This window comes from Fukomys damarensis, unplaced genomic scaffold, assembly GCF_012274545.1.
Source record: "Fukomys damarensis isolate Sample0158 unplaced genomic scaffold, DMR_v1.0_HiC HiC_scaffold_1, whole genome shotgun sequence".
Lineage (NCBI taxonomy): Eukaryota > Metazoa > Chordata > Mammalia > Rodentia > Bathyergidae > Fukomys > Fukomys damarensis.
Genome location: NW_022900913.1, coordinates 39,695,359 through 39,717,288, shown reverse-complemented (window position 1 = coordinate 39,717,288; position 21,930 = coordinate 39,695,359). Strand labels below are relative to the sequence as shown.

Genomic DNA, 21,930 nt, shown 5'->3' with positions numbered 1-21,930 from the left:
GGAAGAAGTTAGTTGCATTTGCAGAATGTACAAGGAAATCAATAAGAGACCTATAGTATGAATGCCAAAGTTGAGCCAGGTCTGGAGAACAATAAATGCTAAATCAAGCAGTTTGGGAATTTCAACTTAATAGGCATTCAGCATTTTTTTTTTTTTTTTTTTTTTTTTTAGCAGAGTGGTGTTACAGTATGAGCTAATTTTCTGAAGGATGAGAATTAGTATATTAGTGATATAATTTGAGCTGGTTTTATAAACAAGTATTAGTAATTTAATCATGTCTATGCAGAAACCATTTAAAAGCCATTGTGGTTATCCAAGATGGTTAGAGTATGAACTATAATGAGAATGTAGAGAAAGGGTAGATATCGGAATGTGGGTATAGTCCTCAAATGGGATTGTTAGTATTTGACATTGAAGATTATGATGTAATGTTGAGTTTTGAGTAACAGACATTCAAATTTGTGTTGAAGGAAGCTAATGTAAGAAGGCAATTGGTATATCACCTTATAATAGTTTATAGCTTTTTTAAAAAAAAAATAGACTAGGACCATCTGCTTTGTAGTCTTCCAGGGGTACATTTCTTTATGTCCAGGTTCCTATGCTGTACACCTAGCAATAATCTTTCTTGATATGAGAAATTAAAGTGCATTAACACTGAATTAAAATTCCAATGTATTGAGACCAAGGAGATTAGTATGATTTCTATATGATCTTCATAGTTTTGGAATTGTACTCCCAGCTCCATCTCTCTCATATCTTTAGAAATAAAACTGGGCGAGAATAGTTCACAGTAAGACTTTTTATTTCTGCTGGAAAATAATTACAATTTTCTGTCTAAATTTTAGGTTTTAAAGTGTTTCTTTTGCATATTAAAGGACAACAAATAGCTACAGTTCTAAAATTTTCATGGGGTCTCAGATGCCTTAATCTTTTAAGAAATGAATGAGACCACCCTCACCATGCCTTTGTATCATACAGTTTTTTACTGTAGTAGAGGTGAAAACTGATTTATTTAAAAACTATTGCTAAGTCCCTTTAAATACAACAATAGTAAACCAGTGTCATGTTAACATAAGTAACATTTTAATGAACATTAACAAATTCTAAAACAAGAATAGAAGATTGGCAAATGTCTTTAATCTGGTAATAGAAGAAGGCTGGATTCTTACATGTCTGCATAGTTCATTTATTACTATATGTTGTTTTGATTGGAGTATGTAAAGAAAAATCCAGCCTCATATAGATATAAAATTCAAAAAGCTCTAGGGTCGGGAATTTAGCTCAGTGATTGCAAATTCGATCCCTGGTACACACACACACACACACACACACGCACACACACACATATACACACGAAATTCAAAACGCTTTTTAATAGCTTTTTTTTTTTTAAATGACTGCTAATTACCTTGTTTGACACTATACTGAAAGTCTTCAAGTGGTGGTTTCTTGAACATCAGTTGCAATGTAGAGTCTAAAACCATATCAATGAATTTTTCTTAATTAACATCCATTGGTCTGTCTTGTACTTTGAGTTTCTTTTTAGCTATGCATGGTTTTATAGCATTGTGCATGGGTCACTTGGAAAATACTGTTTCATTTAGTTATGACTCACTGAAATATAACTGCCAATGTTATACCAGTTTCATCATTGGGAAGTGAAGCTCAAAATGGCAGAAATGAGTTTTCTTAAGGTAGCTTTTTACTTGAAAACAAAGTTTATCATTGACAGTAAATACGATCGTTTTCCTTCAAGTGACAGGCTTATATACACATCCTTTTTTCAAGAAAATGTCTGCTAAATACTCAAGTTGGAGTAATCTTGAAGGTCAGTTGAAATTCAAATTAAAAGGAATTCTTTGACCGGAGTTCAATCCCTGGTACAAACAAAACAAAACAAAACAAAACAAAACAAAACAAAACACCCAAAAAACAAAAAGGAATTCTTTGAAAAGAAAATCAACTGTTCTAATTTATGAGACAAACAGTTGTACAAGCTAACTCTTAAAACAACTATCTACTTTGTTGTGTAGCAAAACACATTTTTGCATTTTTACCATTTAATCACAGAATATTTTAAAATGTGTGTAAGAATTAATAAAACTATTAACATTTACTGCTTGATAAAATTGTATTCTTGGATGAGATTGGCTTTTCTCCCCCATTTTATAGTGTATAGTTAAAAACAGAACTTACTGGTCTGGTGCCCATACCTACATTCATGTTGAGTCTCCAACAGTTTTATTCATCATTGCTTTTGTAGCACAAGTGAACATGTCAAAACAGCGAGAACCAAAAACAGTTATCTTAAAATAGTTATAAGCATAGTTTTGATCTCCTGGGCCCACTGAAAGGGTCTCAAAGACCATATTTTGAGAGCTGCTGCTTAATGTTAGTTAATTGGCTTTCTTTTGCTCTAAAGTATATGAATCTTATGTAAACCAAGTCTCAGTCTTTATTTCTACATACTAATGTTTGTATTTTTATACTGTCTCCTCCTGAGTCAGTAGCTGATGAAATGGACTAAACTGAAGCATAACATGCTATCCTATGGATAGCTGGAGGAGGTTCTCTTGGAGTCGCACCCATAAGCCCATTTCTCTTGGCATCAGAATGCCTGCTAGCCGCATAGACCTTGGATCTTTTGCCTGCGGGCTTTTTTCTGGCTGATGGAACCTACTTTGTCTGGGTGCCTTAGACAAGCTGGAAGTGCAAGGAAATTAATGTCTGACCTCAAAAGCCTTCAGCTAACAAACTGATGGAGGTGTGCAAAGGAGAGATAGTTAATACCAGACTCCTTCACCCCAGTGTGTGCTTTATGTTGTCTACTTGTATTCCCACAGGATTAAACTCTGGCTAGCCACCATAATTTTTGACTTGATTTCTTTTCACTGTGCCCCTCTACCCAACCCTCTTCATCGTGAGGAAGGAGGAAAGTCAAAGTTCTTCCTTCTCCCAAAGGATAAAAGGCTAAAAGAACCATATAAACAAATAATTGTCTTACATTTTGGATTTCCCTGGTGAAAACAGTTTTAGAGGTGAATATGGGGTAACACTAGTGGCACTGTGGGGAAAGTGAAATAGACAACAGACAAAATGCCTTTTCTTTTTCTCCTCAGTATCAATCTTAACCATTCTTTAAGCCTATGGGCACATTTTATAAATATACATGCTCATTCACATAAAACATTCTATCCATTTTCATTACACTGGAGCCTTGCACATTCTCTGGAGAGCAGTCTCATGTATTGGGATGGAAAAATATGGTGTTAGAAATCAGACAGACCCAAGTTTGATTTCTAAATCTGCCTCTTATTAACTGGCCTCGGAGCGAAATGTTTATTCCTTCTCTTTCAGTTTTTTCCTGCAGGGGAGATAACAAAGGCTAAAGGATGAAAAAGGGTGATGCCTACAAGCGCCTTAGTGAGTTATAACGTGGTGTTAGTATACTGAAAGGAGATGATGACTAGCTAACCATTGCCTGTTATTTTCCTGTGGATGTTTACTAAGTTCTCCTTCTGGATCTGGAGACTAGTCTTCAGCTAAATGATTCACTATTTAGGTTCTTCCTCAGCCTTGCAGACCAAACATTTGTTTTCATAAAGAACTTATAACTTCCCGTTTTTCTAAGATCTTTTATTATCTGCAGTATTTTCTTGATTCTTTAAAGGAAGCAAAATAGGAATGTATACATTTCTGTAGAAAACCTGACTTTAAGTCTTTATATTTTTATACTTTGTATTGCTCATTTAGAAAGCCCTTCACTTATATTCTTTTAACTATGTATGTATAAGTAGGACAATCTGTATAAAAGTTTCAGTTTAGATGTGTATGCTTTAGTCCCTCCTGAATTCTTCATATTTCAGTTTATAAAAACAGATTAGATGAGGCTGTTTTATAGACGATAGAGAATAAAAAAAGATCACCAGTTAAAATAGACAATTTGATAAATGGAATATGTGAGGAAAGTTTAAGGCCATTACTTTGCTCTCTTTTTTCTTTTCCTTCTCTTTGGAGGGTTTCTCCCTATGCTTGAAATTTCTTCTTAGGGTAATACTGATGAAGAAATCTTTGTTCTAAGGCTACACTTTTCACTAAGATTTGTAGATTCATTTATAATTTTTAAGTTCTCCAAAATTCCTCTGTTAATGACTCTCCAATTCGTTGAGGTTTTCCAGATAGAAATTGTTCTTATTTCCTTTATTTCTTAGGTCTGTGTAGTAGGTTGGCTAGAGGAGACAGCCTGGACTTTTCATCCTGTTTCTGCTGTCACAGGTTGCTGAGAGCAGTCTCCGCCAGCCTGTGGCATAGGCTCTGGTAATTGCCTCTGGAAGGCCATTTCTGAATAAGGGTGACTGCAGCCAGGCCCTTTTATACCAGCAGGACTATTGCTTCTCCTTTCTGAAACAGAATTTGATCTCTGTAGTTGCTCTTGTCATGATGGTTTCTGGCATTTACTCATGTCAGCAGCAGGTTATGGAAATATGTAAAGTGACAGTGACCAGTACAAGAGCTGCTAGCCACCTGTGACATTTTAACTTTTAATTAAAATAAACATTTCCATTTCTGATTTACACTAATCACATTTCAAATTCTTAGTAGCCACATGTGGCTAGTAGCTACCATATTGAAAAACACAGATGGAGAAAGTATTCATCATTGCACTTGTTTCAATTGTATAGCACTGGTCTAGAGATTAAATTTTCCATAGAGATAACTTACGGTAAGTTTTCATTAGACTCCTGAATTTCTTTTAAAATTCATTCGCTCCATCTTTCAAAGAACATCTCTAAGGAACTTAACAACCTTTTAATTTAACATGGGGGAACTTAGCATTTCTTTGGTTGCAAATTATAAGTTCGTCTTTTAAAACTGACTTGAACAATAGATATTTACTGTGCTCACATAAGGAGTTCTTACAGTTTGAGTGGTTAGTTTTGTTACACTGAGTTATTCTCAGGGATCAGATTCTGTCTTCTAATTTGGATATTCTTCAGTGGGTAGGTATGTCTCTCAAATTTTCTGCAAGGCTAGTATTCCTCAAAACATCACCTTATTACCTGAAGACTAAAAGCTGTGTCTGACTTTATTGAGGTGCAAAATCTTCTAGAAGCTCCCTGAACTCCTTAGTGGCATCCTAATTGGCCAAATATATATAATCTCTTTGTGTCTTATTATCCCTGTTGATAAACAAAGAGTGATAACAGTACCTTATTCATTAGGCTGCCATAGGTGAATGTGTTAATATCTATAAAACACTTGGAACCACTATCAGTCATATCAGAACTGTACTAGTTGGTTACTTGCAACTGCAAAATCAACAGATGCATTTTGTGAGCACTAATCAGCTTTGTGAAATTCACAATAAAGCATGTCCCATGTATTGTTACTTGATAAGTGTGTGCTGCATATCCTTTATGTAAAATTTATAGCAAACTTGTATACTGGTAGATGTGCACACAGTATTTTTGTTGTTATAGTTATCACTGAGTAACACTGCTTCCACTTTTATCCCTGAAGGTTAAGGAAGGTTCTTTAGCATAGTGTCTGACTGTAGCTTGTAGGAGATGTTGGTATCTTACCCAGATTTCTTTTACTAGGCCAGTGTATCCATCTCCCAGCTGCTGTGAGTACTGGCTGCTGATGACTCACTCCTGAACCCTTCTCTAGCGAACTGCTCTTGACTGAGAGTAATTGTCTCAAGCAAATATGTGTAGGAGATTATAAGATCAGGCCCCAACCCCCTCCTGCTCCTCAGGGTGACTATACAGGGGTGTAACACCAACCTCCTTGCCTCTGGACTGAAAAACTTCTGTGGTTCCATCCAAGCTCCAAGGTCCTTCAGGAATCAAGCCAAGACTGGATTTCTGAAAACATCTTTGCCAAGATTCTTTCCCCTATCTTACTTCTTTCACTCCTGGTTTCTTTTGACCCTATTTAATTTATAATCAATGTATAAGAAATATCATGTCTATCCTCTAGATGGAATTAAACAAGGATGTCTAGCTAAGCTAGCAATTTATCTGAGTCTGGTTTCTGTTACTATAACAGAATATCACAGACTGACTAATTTTTAAGGAAGAGAAATTATATATCACAGTTCTGGAGGCTTGGGAAGATCTGGATCTGGTGATGGTGTTCTTAATGTGTAGAAAGCATTATGTGGTAAGATGGAGTAAGTGTGCCAACTCGGATCTCTCTTCCTCTTATAAATCATGGGGTCTTCACCCTCATTATGTCATCTAACCCTTAATTATTTCTTAAAGGCTCTACTTCCAAATATCATGAACAGCTCTTGTTGCTTTACTACCTTTGGGCTGCCATAAACTGTTGTCCTTCTGTCACCCTGCCTTGGCCCGCCAATTATGGACTGAAACCTCTATGAACTGTAAGCTAAATAAGTATCTTCCCCTCTAATTTAGGGTGTTATTTTGTCTTAGTAACAAAAGAAAGCAACTAAGTCAAAATTTGGTACTAGAGAAGTGGGGCCTTTGTTGTGACATCACCTGGCCATGTGGCTGAAGAGCCTTTGGAACTGGTTTGTAAAAAGGGGAAGAGTTTAGAAAGGTTTGGAGCTGGCAGCTGTAGAAGTAGAGCAGGAATGCCCCAGGCTGTTCTGTATGGGAGGTTTTGGTCAGAGCTCAGAATATCAGAAAGCTAGTAAAGACCAGGCTCTGGAGGTTTGTGCTGAGAAGGACTGCATTGGCTCTTGGACTCCAAACAGCTTGGCAGAAAGTTTGTCTGTATTTTGCTCCTGTCCAGAGACTTTGCCTGCATCTGAGATTAAGGGTGGTGAACAAATTAATCTCACAGAAGAAATTTCAAAGCAGGCTAATATTGAGTCTGTGGCATGGCTGCAGCTGAGGGCTTTTAACCAGATTTATGTTGAGAATCAAGGGCAAAAAGTCAGCAGAATGATTTAAAATGTTTTTAATTTGGTCAGAAGAGAAGCTCCAGTAAAGCTGTAGACAGCAAAAATAGAGCAGAGGTTATCTTGATTGCTAAGAAGGAACAGGGGAATAGAAAAGATGACCTGAGGGCATCACAAGAAGCAGCAAGACTCCACCCTTTGCAGCTTCAAAATTGCAAAAATGAAAGACTGATTTGAGAAGAGAGTCTCAGAGCACCGTGTTGCAGAATGGCAGCAGCCTAGAGAATTTGCTCCTCGGAATTGGATTCAGAGTGCTCAGCAATCCAGGCACTTAACCCCTACAAGCCAAGAGAGAGGCTGCTGCTGCTCCAGCTGGCAGCAGACCTTGGTGTCATTCACATGATGCTGGTTTTAGGTGCACCCAGAATGGAAGAATTATGGGATCAGAAAGACTTCCACCCAGATTTCAGAAGAAAGCCTGGGAGGCCAGGCAGTGTGACCCTGAGAAGGCAGTGTGAAGCTGTGAGTGTGAAACCAAAGGTGCAGTGAAGAACCCAGAAGTTTGGAGAAGCTGGGACCATGAACTGTCTGAGGAAAATTGCAAGGAGGGAATAAAATGGCCCAAAAGAGAAGCCATGGGAGCTACCACCACTGGCAGTGCCATTGGGATGGAGCCACCAAAGTCCTCTGGAGTTCACAACTTGCCAGAGTTCACAACTTGCCACAGATTGCCAGGCGTACTGGAAGTGGAACTGTGGGATTTAATGTTTGCCTTGATGGATTTTGGACTTACTTTGTTCCCATTTTTCTGTATCCTCCTGTCCGTAACCTTTTGGAATGGTAATGTCTATCTTGTGCCATAGAATGTTGGAAGTGTTGAACTTTCTTTTCATTTGTACAGGGTTTTGTCTTAAATCTCAGAGGAGACTTTGGACTTGAACTTTTTCAGCAATGCTGAAACTGTTAGGACTTTGGCAACTTTTAGAGAAGGACTAAATTTTTTTTTCTTGCATAAAAGGATAATGCATGAGTCTTTAAGGAGGCCAGAGGCAGAATATTATGGCTTGTGTCTATATGTCTAAAGCCTCATGTGGTCCTTTTTGGAGGTGGGTGAAATCTAGAGCATGTGATGCTAAGATTAAGGGTGTGTGAGTACTAAACCACTACACCTGAGTGATTGGTTTAGCATTGCCCTAATTCCAGTAGCCTGAATAAGATAAAAGGGGCAAAAAGTTGCTGTTAAATTCTCTTGTTGCTTTGCTACCTTCAGGCTGCCATGAACTGTTGGCCCTCTTCCACTCTCCCTTGGAGCTAGCCAAGTATGGGTTCAAACCTTTATAAAATGTAATTCAAATAAACCTTTCTCCCTTAAAAAAAATACAGTGAACATTAAACTTGCAGATTAAGTTTCCAACACATAAATTTTGGGGTGATGCTTCAAACCATATCACAATTTTGTCCATTTGTCACCAAACTGATATAAATGGTACAGAGACACCTTGGTGAGCATCTGGGTGACACTACTCTTTCAGTTAAGTCTATACTCAATTCATAGAAAGCGTAGTATGGGTAGGGCTCTTAAGTAGAGCCTAAACACAGTCTTTTGATTTTTAAGTCAAAGAAGTCTTACCCTGATTCTTTCTCATGTATTTTGATGTAAAAATCATGAAGAATGACTTAAAGTTTTATGTTCTCCTTCAAGGTCCTATCTGACCCTTGACACTAATGTCTTCGCTCTCACCCATCGTCTCTGCCTTTTTCTAGATTCAAATTCTACTCCATCTTACAGACTTTCATACTAAATTTTGAAAAGGTTTCCAGCAGAAATTACTATTGGGAACATTTTTCAGTTTCTGAAAATCATCTTTAAAAGTGAAATTTGTTTTGTTTTTGACAGGAGCTGATAATATCCGGAAATACTGGAGTCGCTACTACCAAGGATCTCAAGGAGTAATATTTGTATTAGACAGTGCTTCTTCAGAGGACGATTTAGAAACTGCTAGAAATGAACTGCACTCAGCTCTTCAGCACCCACAGTTATGCACTTTACCCTTTTTAATATTGGCCAATCATCAAGACAAACCAGCAGCCCGCTCGGTGCAAGAGGTATGTCTCTTTAGTGTTCCGGCTTTTCATTTACCTTGTTTGTTTGTTGGACTACTGCTATCATACTGGAATCTGGAAAGATGCATATATTTAGGGATGTCCAATTATGCTATTTTGATCTTGAATCCATGATTCTCTTAAAAAGCCTATATCAGTTTCTTAGGAATTTACATACTTAATCCTACTTGAAGAATACGGTGAAAAATTTTTTAACTGCATATCAAAAGTTAGAAAACATGTGTAGGTATTATTCTCATCTGTTTAGAAGGGCCTGTTTAATTGTTTCAGCTCCACCAACTTAATTTATTCTTCTCTTATTCAGCTTTTCAAATGCATTTTGTATATTCCCATGAATCACTTGTCTTCAAATGTCATGTTCTTGTCCCTCTGAAATACTTGCTGTTGACTCGAAGCAGGGGGTCCTATTAGTCAGGATGAAAATTGATATCTTTTCAATTCCAATTCCTAAATAACATTTTAATATAGATCCACTCATTGATTTTCTCATTTTAATTTTGAAAAAGCAAATAATTCTGGACAAATAAATAGTTTCATTCAACCAAGCTTCTAATTCATGGTACTAACGGAATATGATTGAGTAGTTTTAAACTTATGTAATAATGAATTATAGCCTAAGTACAGTGAAATGAAAACTTTTGCTGTATCACTTTGCACTTGTAACTTTGAGTATGTATATTCTTCCACTTCCTCAGAAAACTGTGTGCTTCCTCACGGTACTATGGAATAAGATGATTAATAGGAATGACAGTGCCACTTATTTTGAAAAATAGCTGAGCCAAAAACATAGGTGTTCTAGCTCCAGACCTCACACAGTTAGTGTGTGACCTATGGCAAATAGTTTTTTTCTTTTACCTGGCTTTTCATCTATAAAATGTGAATAATGCACATTCTTGTGAGTGGATTAGCTTGGATATTTAAAGAATGAAGCAGAAGAGGGACATATATAGACAGTTTTTATTTGTTTTAGAAAAATAATTTTAAAAGGTAAGTGGTTCACTGTTAGAGCTTTTGTCTGTGTTTAGATACCTCATTCAGCATTAAGTACTTAATATATTTTTTCTTTATGGATTTCAGAAAATGCCTCATTTAGGAATTAAAAATAAAACAAAAATTGCTACAAAAATTTATTTACAGAATCATTATTATGCAAATCTTGAACATGTAATTATGAAACCTTCTTCATCTGTTCTGAAGAGCTTGGGTAAATTTATTAGTATTTCATTATCAGATTGTCTGTAAAAACGGATATAGTAGTATGCAGTAATGGATTGTTACATGTGTAACGTTAGTTTATGATCTAACATGCTTTGCTGAAGATACGTTATTTATTCTGATAGTTATTGCTGGAAAATGCATAGGAATATATTATAGAATATAGACAGGCAATATGCATGTATACACAAAGCATGTAATAATAATGACATGAGACAGATTTGATACAATATATATAATTTCAAATTACTTTTTTGCAAGTTACATGTAATATCTGAAAATAGATTTTCTTCTTTTAAAGAAACTGTTTTCTTTAGGCCTAATAAATTGAGACAGATGTGTTACTTAAACCCAATATATGACTTACAGCAATCCTCTGTAGGAAGTAAAGACTGTCACATTGCATAAAGAAAGTTTTTGGCAATTAATTTTTTCTGAGTATTCCTTGTGTAGGTTAGCTGGCTATCTCACCTAGAAAAAGAGCAAATCACCCCCCTTCATTTCGCTTGATTAATATTTTATCAAGACAGATGGCTTTAAAAGTAGATTGATCATAGGTGTGGTTTGAAAATGATAGTAAACTTATGTACTGGAGTATATAAGACTGATTTTATTTTTCATTTATATTCATTTTAAAATTAATTTTCCTGAAACATTTTCCTTATAATGGAATTTGTATAGTACCTTTTTTTCAATTTTTTTCACCATTGGAATCTTGTACCTTACATGACATATCTTGCTTCTTATTTTTACCCCATTCCCCTTCCATCTCTCCACCCCCTCCACCCTTTCCTATTAACAAATACTTTGTTTCATTTATTTCCTTTTCTCTTATTTTTTCTTTTCCCTTCTTACCTTTCCCCTACCCCTCCCACTTCCCATACACTTTTAGACCTTTTTTCCTATTACACAATATTAGTTAAACATTTTGATCCTTATTTACACTTTAGTTTATCACATCGGAGAAACTCTACAGTATTTACACGTGTGTTCTATTAATTTCATTTGAGTAAGTCTTCAGTGTGCATCCACTTAGCTATGTCTTCTAGTTTCTCATTCTTTATGGCTGAGTAGTACTCCATTTTATTTAAAAAAATACGTCTTTATCCAGTCTCTAGTTTGTATAGTACCATTTTGAAAAATGTTTTAAGTAAAACATTTTTGCTGTGGTTATATAAACATATAAAGATTCATGTTAACAATTTGACTACTTTATCAAGCTTCATTGACAAATTCCTTTATAGACCTTGAAGTTTGTGGAAGAATAATAAATGCTCACATTTACTTTGGAGTTTCCCCAAAAGGAAAGGGAAGCTTTCAATCTTTCTCATTTCTTGGTGACAAAGAGATTTCTCTGTGTACTGTATTACGATGCCTTGTTGAAATACTCTCAGGACTATTTTAAGAATTAAATCAGTACATTATTGGTAGCATAAAATGGAGTTGTGGATCTGACCCTTCAGTGTTGCTTAAATAATTTTTTGTGAGCAGGCTTGAGTAGAAAATTGAGAAGCATGTAAAGTCGTTTCATGTTCCTTGAAATATGTTTGGACATACTCCTTTTAATTATTTTGTTCATAAGAGTACTGCATCTCTATATTTGTGTGCAGTTTGTAGAATTTCCAAATGTTACAAAGATGCCTGTGAATTTCAGGCAAAATTCTGTTCTTTAAGAATCAAAGGAGGTGCAATTAGCTTACCAAAATGTGCTGACCAACTTGGTACAGTTAAGAAAAAAAGACAGTAGGCCACGAAGACTCTTACTGATTCTTTTTCCCCAAATGAAAATTATTACATTTTATGCTTTATGCAGAAAGTGGGTCATTATTTATTCTGTCACTGAAGTGAAACTTTAAGAGTTCATGTGTTTAATAAGGATGTCAGAGTATTACTGACTTTAGAAGTAGATTGAAGCCACTGAAATCCAAAGGAGAAAGAATTATCACAGGAGTTCCAGAAAAAAAAAAAAAATCACTAAGAAATTAAAATTTTCGTTCTTTCCTCTGGGATGAATGCTGCTGAGTTTCTGTGAAGCATTGAGTGAAGAAACAAAGACAATGTTTAAAATTACTATGTAACCTACAGTCAGGGGGCAACATGCCCAATTATTTTGTTGCCCTTTGAGAAGCAAGTGGAATCTTATCCATAGCATAATTTTCCTTTAAGATTTTGTATCCTGAGAATTGTAGTGGATCATTTTTTTTTTAATAAGAAACTTTAAAAATAGCAAAATTGAGGAAAAGAGCACCCTTTATATGCTGTCAGAAAGCCAAGCAATTCTTACAACAGCTGCTTGTTTTATGCACTTTGGGGAGGTGTAGTTACATAGTTTTCCACAATTCACTTGTATCAACTATTTTTCTCTATAGAAAACATACTAGAAAAATCTATAATTATGCCAAGTGGTCCACTTGATCCTTTTGGGGAAAATCCGGTGTAATTTAAAAGATAAAGCTATAAAATGAGAAATCTTAAGGGTAAATAGGCTAGCTTTTTATTTATATTGAATTGTAATTGTATCTAATTTGTTTTACTACTCCAATGGGAGAGCATACTTTAGCTCTGAAGTTATTCAATAGGTCAGGAAGATTTTATGAGAGGTTGATATAGTAGCCAATAAATGCAATAAATATAATCCTATTTTCCCTTTACACAGTTGGTGATTGTTATTCTTTTACCTCCTGGCTTTTTAAAGTCTTATTTTCATTTTATTGAGTATTATCTTATCTTATAAAATGGCACATTTTGTTAACATTAAAGATATTGTTCAGATTTTTAAAGTTTCATATAATTTGATGTTTATCTATATCCTTAATCAAAAAATTTTTAACTTTTTTGTGTGTCACTTGTACTGTATTGCAGAATATTTTCTATTAAGACAAATGTTGATTGAGAAATACAAAAACTGAAACAGATTTTTGAAGTAGAATTTTAAGATTCAGTGACTGTTGATTGAATAACTTAACAGTTTAGCACAGGAAAATCCAGTTTCTAAATTAAGGAATCAAAATTAACATTTAAAATTGGTGATTAGGTTATTTCTAAATTTTCGCATAATTGTAATTTTGTTTGTTATGGTGTACATAGAACTTGATGTTATATTGAATATAAATGTGAGAAGAGTACTTGAAAATATTTTTATAATGAAATAAACATTTCTAAGGTTCTGCTTTGTTTCGGCTGTAAGTACTTTAGAGTTTTTGAACCATGCATTTAATACTCTGTCAAAAATAATTTTAGATTTCATTTTTTAGTCTGTGGATATCTTCTGGAAGAGAGTGATGGTATGTTTTTATGGTATTTAACTATCACATTTAATTATGATTATTATTTATAAATTACTTCCACGTTGTGTACTTATTTCCGTTTCTTCAGGACTTATCAAATAGTAAGACTTTAGTTTAAATTTTGTATTTCATACTTAAAATTTTTGACAATAGATCAGCTCTTTTCTTGGTAGCTCTATGAAGTAACAAATGTATTCTTGGATTTTACATGATGCATCTTTTGTTACAAAATGCAAAGGACTGGTAAAATCACAAATATTTAGCTGGTTTAATATTAGTTTCTGTGTATGGAAAGAAATGTGTTTGTAAAATAATCATTGGGAAGTGTCATATACTTTAAATCTTTCAGAGTTTCCAAGTATCTTGACCTGTCTCTCTTGGCAGCATTTTTGAGTGCTGATTTGATTTTACATACGACAATGTACATACTTATGGTATGAGCAGTTTGAAAACTCTCTCTTGGGATGTATAGTTATTCTAAGATGATATAAGAGATACAAATTACTTGTTGTCCATTCTTTACAGATGTACTGCATGCTGTTATAATTAAATCCTAAGGAAACAATGAGAGAGTTTGGAAGTCAGTTTTCCACCAAGTATGAGTTTGTTGTCTCTTTGTTTACTAGTGTATAAGGAAAACTAAATTAGTTATCTTTCATTAGTTGTAAAAATGTCATTATAAGTGTATTTTAAAGAGCAACTTTTAAGCTGAGAGTACTAAAATAGCCAGAATATTTTCTTTATTGTACATTCATCCCATTTCTATATGCAGTCCTTCAGAAAAATAATGCTTTTATTTGATTTTCTTGTTTCGACATCTGTCCAACTTTATCTTACCATTCTTCTGTTAGGTTTCTGTTTCTTCAGTCTTGTAGGTAACATGACGCGTGTGAGTCATGTCCACCGAAAGCTAAGAACATTCTCATTAGCAAATGTGTTATATAAGAAAGGTCCATTTTATCAAGAAAATTATTTAGATGGGATAATAAAGAAATACATTTGCAAATATAACAATAAATGTCCAGACAATCCATTCATTATATTTTCTTATAAAGCCCCCATTTTCCCACTTTTTTCCTTTATTCAGTATATGCATATCATCATTTCATGTAAAGTTGGAAATTTTAAAGCCTTTTTCATATTTTAATTCTCTTTATTTTCCATTCCAGATATTTCATCCTCTTCTCTTCTGTTTTTGCAGAGCTTTTGTGCATTCTAACAGTTTTTATCTTCAGATTGCCCTTTTCTTTTGTTTCTCAACAGAGACCAGAACAAACTTCCCATATATTTTTCATGATACAACTTTTAAAAGCCCTGCCATTTTTAATTTCTTCTGCAACCAAATGAAACTCAACCAATCTTAAATGCTGATATTTTTTATAATTGAATTTTTTTCTTACTCACACCCACTTAGCATTCACTATTCCTTTTTCCCTAGAAAATCGTGCAACATAAAGAAATCTTTCTGAATGCCCATGGCTGATTTAGACACCCCCTTCTGATTTCCCTTGGCATGCAGGACTTACGAATATCACAATAATTAAAATTGCCAATTTAGGGAACATTTTTTAGATAGGGGCTCACAGTATAATCCATATAAGCCTTGAACTTGCAGTGATCCTCTTGGCTCAGCCTCCTGAGTGCTGAGATTATAGGTATTTACCACTATACCTTGTTCTTGTTTGTCTAACTTTTCATGTTACCTCTTAAGATTGCAAGTCTTTGAAGGATAGAAATTATGGTGTGTTTTTTCTCTGCTGAATTTGTGCTGTTTGAAAGAACGGCTTCTTCTGCATCTTATCATATGTGCTTTCCTACTGGACTAGTGCTGTCGGCTTTGTACAGATATCTGAACTCTCATTTTACTCGATCTAATTTGTTTAATTTGAATATAAAATTTTTCATTTTCCTCTACAGCAAACCTGATCTTTCAGTATTAGTCAGGAACCACATCTTTCATGAATCCTTACAACTCGATGATGCTAATAGTTTCTAAAGGTTTTAATCTACTATTACATTATAGTATTTCATTTTATATGTTTTTATGTACTTAAGTTTGTGTTTTTTCACTGGAGAACCTTGTTTAATAGTGTACTACCCAGTCACTGTTTCTTTCCCAAAATTCCTCATAGAAAATGATAGGTCATCTTGCTCAAATAATATTCTTTTAATACATTTTTAATAATTGCCTGTTTAATTTGCTACCAATTGCAAACTGTCATTACTATTTTTATTTCTCATGTAGTGTTTGGTACATAATGAAACTATACAGTAACATAATTGGAAGCTTTAAGGAACTGATTTAATTTAATAAAAACATTTGGACTTTTTAATAAAACCTTTTGTTGCATTGATGAAACTTAGCTGGATCTCTAAACATTCTTACATTTAACACTTTTTTATTTCTATACATTTTTTTTCATTAAGTTTATTGGTACATGTAAAGCAAACTATACAGTTACATTTATCATTGGGATCTCATATCTTTACATGATATATCTTGGTTCTTATTTTTTCCCCATACCCCTGCCCTCCCTATACCTCCTCCACCCTTCCCTATTTGCAAAGACTTTGTTTCCATTTTTTCATGTTTTTTCTTTTCCCTTGTTTGCTATCCCTTCCCCTTCCCACTTCCTCTTTAGCCATTTTTTCTATACATATTGTATATTTCATAATAACATTAACTAGGAAGTTAGAGACGAATTTTATTAACCAAATTGTCTGGTTTCTTTCTAGTCTTTATTAAAGCAATGTGGATTTGAATGGTTATAATAGTGAATATTACACTTTGTAATTTTTTTTCAATAAAAATGAGTACTTAATCTTTATTAAGGAAAGGCAATGAATGATTTTGAGGCTGATGTTAACAGCATTTTGGGGGGCCCTCAGTTCCTTTGGTTTATTTTTTTTTTCATTTCCAAAACAAAACTCATTCACATATTCCATAGCTTACAAAGTTAATAAACATTTGTCAAGTTAAAGTAATTTAAAATAGTTAATATCAGAAGTGCTTTGAAGATAAAAAGCACAATAAGTGTTAGTTATCATCATTATGATAATTATTATCATTATTATTATTATTATTGTTATTACATAGTGTCTGCTTTAAAATGCTCTTGGTTGCTCTGGGATGGCTGTGCCTTATGAGAGGGGTTAACCTGCTGGGATTTCGTCCAGAATTAAGGATTTGAGACATAATATATTAAGGAATTTTTTCGTCGACCAAGAAATATGTTTTCATTCTTTATCCTAAAATAAAATTGCTTTTGATTCTGTAATGAATAACATTGGAAACTATTTTGAATAGTTTGAACATTTTCTTAAGTAATTGCTAAATAGATATCTATTGATCTTATTCAAAGGTTCTGAGAATATATCCGTAAATTTCTATTCAGAGACCTTTATCTCTTAGTTCTGTTTGAGTTGTATAGAGTTCAAAATTATAATTTCCATATATTACAAATGAAAATAGAGCGTAATTATGGGGGAAATTGTGGAAGGTTAATTAATTGTTATAAAAATGGAAAATTTTTCCTTTGGGTATTTAAAAAGCAGCAACTATATAAAGTAGTGCCAATAAGTATATCTTAAGGAGAATTCTTTAGGTTATTCTATAAAGAGAAGAGTTAAGGATTAAGCAAAAATTCTTTACAAGATAATTGCAAAGATTGACATCACAAGTCGTAGAGATGAAGGAAACACTGAAACATTTTAGAAGGCACATGTATGAATGTCAAATGTACTCATAGCCTCATAATCAGTAAGGCACTAGTGACAAGTTTGAAGAAGACATTCCTTAATATTATTGCAAATTAAGTAATAAAAGATCTCAAGAGAATGAAAAGAGAAAAAGGTGCCTGGAGCCAGTGAATTACAATTGACAACCTAAAGGCAGTTGAAGAACCAATTGCTAGAGTGATTGCAATGCTATTCATAATGTGCAACAGCCAGAGCACACCAGAAAGCTGGAACAATGCCTTCAGTTCAGCAATATTGCTTCAGAAGAAAGAAGGGAACTGGAAGAGCCACTGACCCTGAGACCAATTTCCAGGCAGCTGCACAAACTATATACTGTAATTAAAGGTTTTGACCAGTAATCACAGCAAAGGCAGACTACAGAAAGTCTGGGGAGCCAGCAAGGCTTATAATGAGGTAGACATCTTTAATTCAAAGCATGAAAACAGCAGGTAAGAAAATCAGTTTGTTTCTGGCAGTGACTTCAAAAAATTTCTTGTTTTAGCAAAAATATGAAAATCATGTATTTTTGGCTTTCCCTAAAAACAAAAGTGTATAATGAAAGATAAATGATATATTTTGAAACTAACAGAATACTCTGCTACTAGAAATGGAAATGTCTCCTTGGTACGTAGTTTTTTCTTTATCTGTGAATTAAGTGTACCTTTGATAAAACAGTGAACTTGATATGTGCAATGCTACAAATAAACTGAATACCCTTTGGAAGATGTCACTCTTCCCTGCACATAGATTCTGATAGAAGTGAAGTAATCCACACTTAAATAACAGTAGTAATAGTAATCCTCTCCCTCTTCTTTTTGCTTACTGGAATCTGTAATTTCTCATTCTTTTTCTTTCTTTAGTAATATCTCTTTTTGTGAATTCATTACTTTGTAACACTATATATTCACATAATCACCTTCAATATTTATATTTTCAGAGAAGTGTTATCTAATTTTGATTGATGGTGTGCTACAGACTTTTCATATGAACAAGAGGGTGTACTATAAGGGTCTAATGAAGAAAAATAGCAACTCATTTTGAAGATATCAGATAGTTTTCTTCTCTTGATCGACTTATGATCTTTATTGTATTTGATACTAAAATATCTAATAGTGGAGTAAGAATTTCCTTCTTTACTAGAAATTCTGAAATTTAAATTTGTATAAATCTTGAACAAAAATTTTTTTCTACTAAGTTGCAATAAGAAGGACTTAAATTTGGTTTCATTTTGTTTATTTAGACTCAACATATTTGGCTATATGAATCCAGTTGTGCTAACCACAGTATATATATATTGTAATTTGAGTTTAGTTCAAAGTACAGTACCTGAAACAAGATCATAAAGTTTAAAGTAATGCTCTATCAGGAACGTTTAGATGGTCAATATCTCCATACAGGCCGAGGATTTAGCTCAGTGGTTCCACCGCCTGCCTTGCAAACCACAAGGACCTGAGTTCGATCCCTGGAACAAAAAAAACACAAAAAACAAAAAACCCCACAATATCTCCATACAATACTTGGGATCATTTTCATGAATGAGAAGCTAAAGCCAGGTAAGCCTTGTGTGAAGAAGTTTCTCCATATGAGCTGTGAAATAATATGGAGGTTGTATAGTACAGTAGAATTTCAATATGTAGAATTTATAAAATATTACTTATTTTGGATTGTGGTTGTGACTAATAATTTGTGAAGCCAACACAGGTCTTTACTAAAAGAGTTTACAATGGAAAATCTGGATAACTTGCATATAATTTAGAAAAGGACAACAAAAAAGAATGAAATGAAAATAAGTGCTTGGCAAGGGAATCCTCAGAGAATAGGTAGTGGAAGAATTTCAATTGTTACCACTATAACAAATATTTTCTCATCATGTTTAGCATACTGCATTGAAGAGAAAATTGAATAATCATTAGATGGCTACAGAAAATAGGCCAAAACGGATCTTGAGGTATAGGTATATGCTGTAATTTTTAGTGTCTTTATTGGTGTTTTCGTTATGATTATGCAGAAGCAAATCATTGTGCCCAAATCCCCTGATTTTTCAAAACATGAAAATGCAAATACTTAAAAATACCTTTCTTATCATAAAGATTTATATATTTTTGTTTTGTTTTGCTTTTTGAGACAGGGTCTCACTATGTAGTTGAAAGATTTATATTTTAGTCAATTCTAGAAGTTTTATTTAAATTAGCATTTATAAAATTTATGGGAATGTTTAAATATTTGAATTATTTTAATGTGTGAGTAGAAATTTGTAATGTAAGCAAGTGCATTTCTTGTGTGTCTTGGGCAATTAAAAATGGATGGCAATTTTAAATATATCTTAGTTCCTTTCTTGTTGCTGGAACACAAGACCAGACAGACCTCCATAACTTAGAGAGGGCTAAGTGCATAGTTGGCTGGCGCTAAAGCATGAAAGATATGGTGGAAGGGCATGATGGAGGAAAGCTGCTCATATCATGGCAGCCAGGAAACAAAGAATAGAGGAGCTGGGGAGAAAGATGTAACATTCTAGGACATACCTTCAGTGACTTGCCTCTTCCTTCCAAACCCACCTCCTAGTAGTACATTTAACTATGGCACTTTCATGATCCAGTCACCTTGTAAAAGCCCCACTTCTGAATACATGAGACTTTGAGGGGACATTGAAGATCTAAACCATAACTTCGGGCTGGGGATTTAGCTCAGTGGTTCCAGCGGCTGCTTTGCAAGCACAACGCCCCGAGTTTAATCCCCACTACCAATAAGTAAACAAACCATAGCATCATATTTTTATATTAACTTTGATGTTCTTTACGCTTGTTTGGACAACATTTCATGTGTATTTGCTAAGTGTGGCTTTTAAAAATGAATATTATTATAAATATTAATGTAGTCATTTTTTAGGTGAAAACAACCTTTCAGGAAATGTAAAGCCTACTAAACTGCTTGAGCAATAGCCTGTTACTGTTAACAGAAACTTAGAGTTACATAGCTATCTAATTTATATCTTTCCAAAGCTCTTTGTTTTCTTTTCATATTGTTTTAAAAACTGTATTAATTTTCTGAATTAGAGAAAGTCGTTTTTAATGATTCTGTATGTTGTAGGTAGGTGCTCTTTAATTATTGAGAACCTTAATTCTAGCAATACAGATAAAGAAAGTATATTTTGTTAAATTTATGCTAACTCTACATGAGGCCCTAGACATTGCATTTCAGTAAGACATTCAATATGAATCTGTGATTTTATTTTTAATCTGTTTAAAACAGAATTTTTAAAATCCTAATTTCTTCATTACTTATTGTCATTTGGATTCTAGTCAGAATTTTGTCACGTAGTTCTTTAGTCATGGTAGTGCTAAACTGGAAAATGTGTGCTATTAAATGTTATGTCATTTTTAAGATGTTAAAGCAACTTACTTTCACTAGTTACTGTTAGAATAACAACTGTTACTCTAGCACAGTTTGTTTACAAATATGTATAAATTTCTAAAGAATCATAATTAAGATGATTTGTTCCATTCTTTGTCAATAAAGATTAAATGACTAATATCCTATAGAATATGTATGTCTATCATTTTCATTTGATTTCCATCAACTATTATACAATCTTTCAAAATCCACGGAAGCTCAAATTAATTAACAATCTGATTGATTCATAAAACCACATGGTAAGGCCCAGGGATTTAGCTCAGTGGTGCCACTCCTGCCTCCCAAGTGCGAAGTCCTGAGTTCAGTTTCCAGTACAAGGAAAAAAAAAATACACATGATGCAATTTTAAGAAGGACACAACAACTGTGCTTGTAGCTAATGGTATAGTGCTTAGCTGTCACGCAAAAGACCCTTGGTTCAACCCCTAGTATCCACCCCTGGCCCCCAAAAGGACAAAAAGGTATACAACTAAACCAAAAAAAAAACACTCTTCTTTTGAAGTTATACGTCCTCTTCAGCTTTTTTTCTTTATTTTTTTTTAAATTTTGATATAAGACCTTGCTAATTTGCCTAGGTGAGACTCAAAACATGTGATCATCCGACCTCAGCCTTCCTTAGTGCTAAGATGACAGGCATGTTTCCCTGTGCTCAGCTCCTATTCAGCTTTGACTTACAAATCTCAGTATTAAGGCAGGCTGTTTTATTATCAGATTTTAATGTCAACAATTTACAAACACCAACTTAATGAATTTTTGTTAACAACATAATAAAATACAGACTAAATTAGTATAATTATCTGGAAGTATTTCTAAGATGCTGGGAGAAAAGTATTACAGTCAGTTCAAAAATAATTCTCTAACTTGTTACCATCGTTTAAGTTTTAAGAACTTCATTGAGTCACATGAAAGAAGGGGACTTAGTGGAATCATGTATTCTGTTTTCATAAGAAGGATTAATTTGTATGAGTGTGTGAAGGTATGTATTTAAGTAGTCACATAATTAATTTTGAAATATTTTAAGCATTTAGATAAGTATGTAAAATACTATAATGAATACATCTGTGCACCAGTCACCCAGATTTCCTGATAGCATTTACCATGTTGATTTCAGATCTTTTCATGAAAGAAACAAATCATAACAGATGTATTTAAAGCCCCTTTCTTCGTCTTTCTCTGCCTGCTTCATATCTTGCTCCTTCAAAAGACACTAATGTCTTGAAGTTGATTGTTTTTGTTGACGAACATTTTTATACTTTTGACACATACATATTTCTCATGACAAATA

General features: G+C 33.8%; 1 protein-coding gene across 4 annotated transcripts in view; it reads left to right on the top strand.

The window, feature by feature from the left end:
* The window catches only part of Arl15 (ADP ribosylation factor like GTPase 15), a 410,147-nt gene that overhangs the window by 179,658 nt on the left and 208,559 nt on the right, over positions 1-21,930 (top strand). For all 4 annotated transcript variants that reach the window (XM_010626858.1, XM_010626857.3, XM_010626854.3 and 1 more), the window contains exon 4: positions 8,769-8,977. In XM_010626858.1, the coding sequence (XP_010625160.1) occupies positions 8,769-8,977 (209 nt within the window). The remainder of the gene's footprint in view (positions 1-8,768; positions 8,978-21,930) is intronic.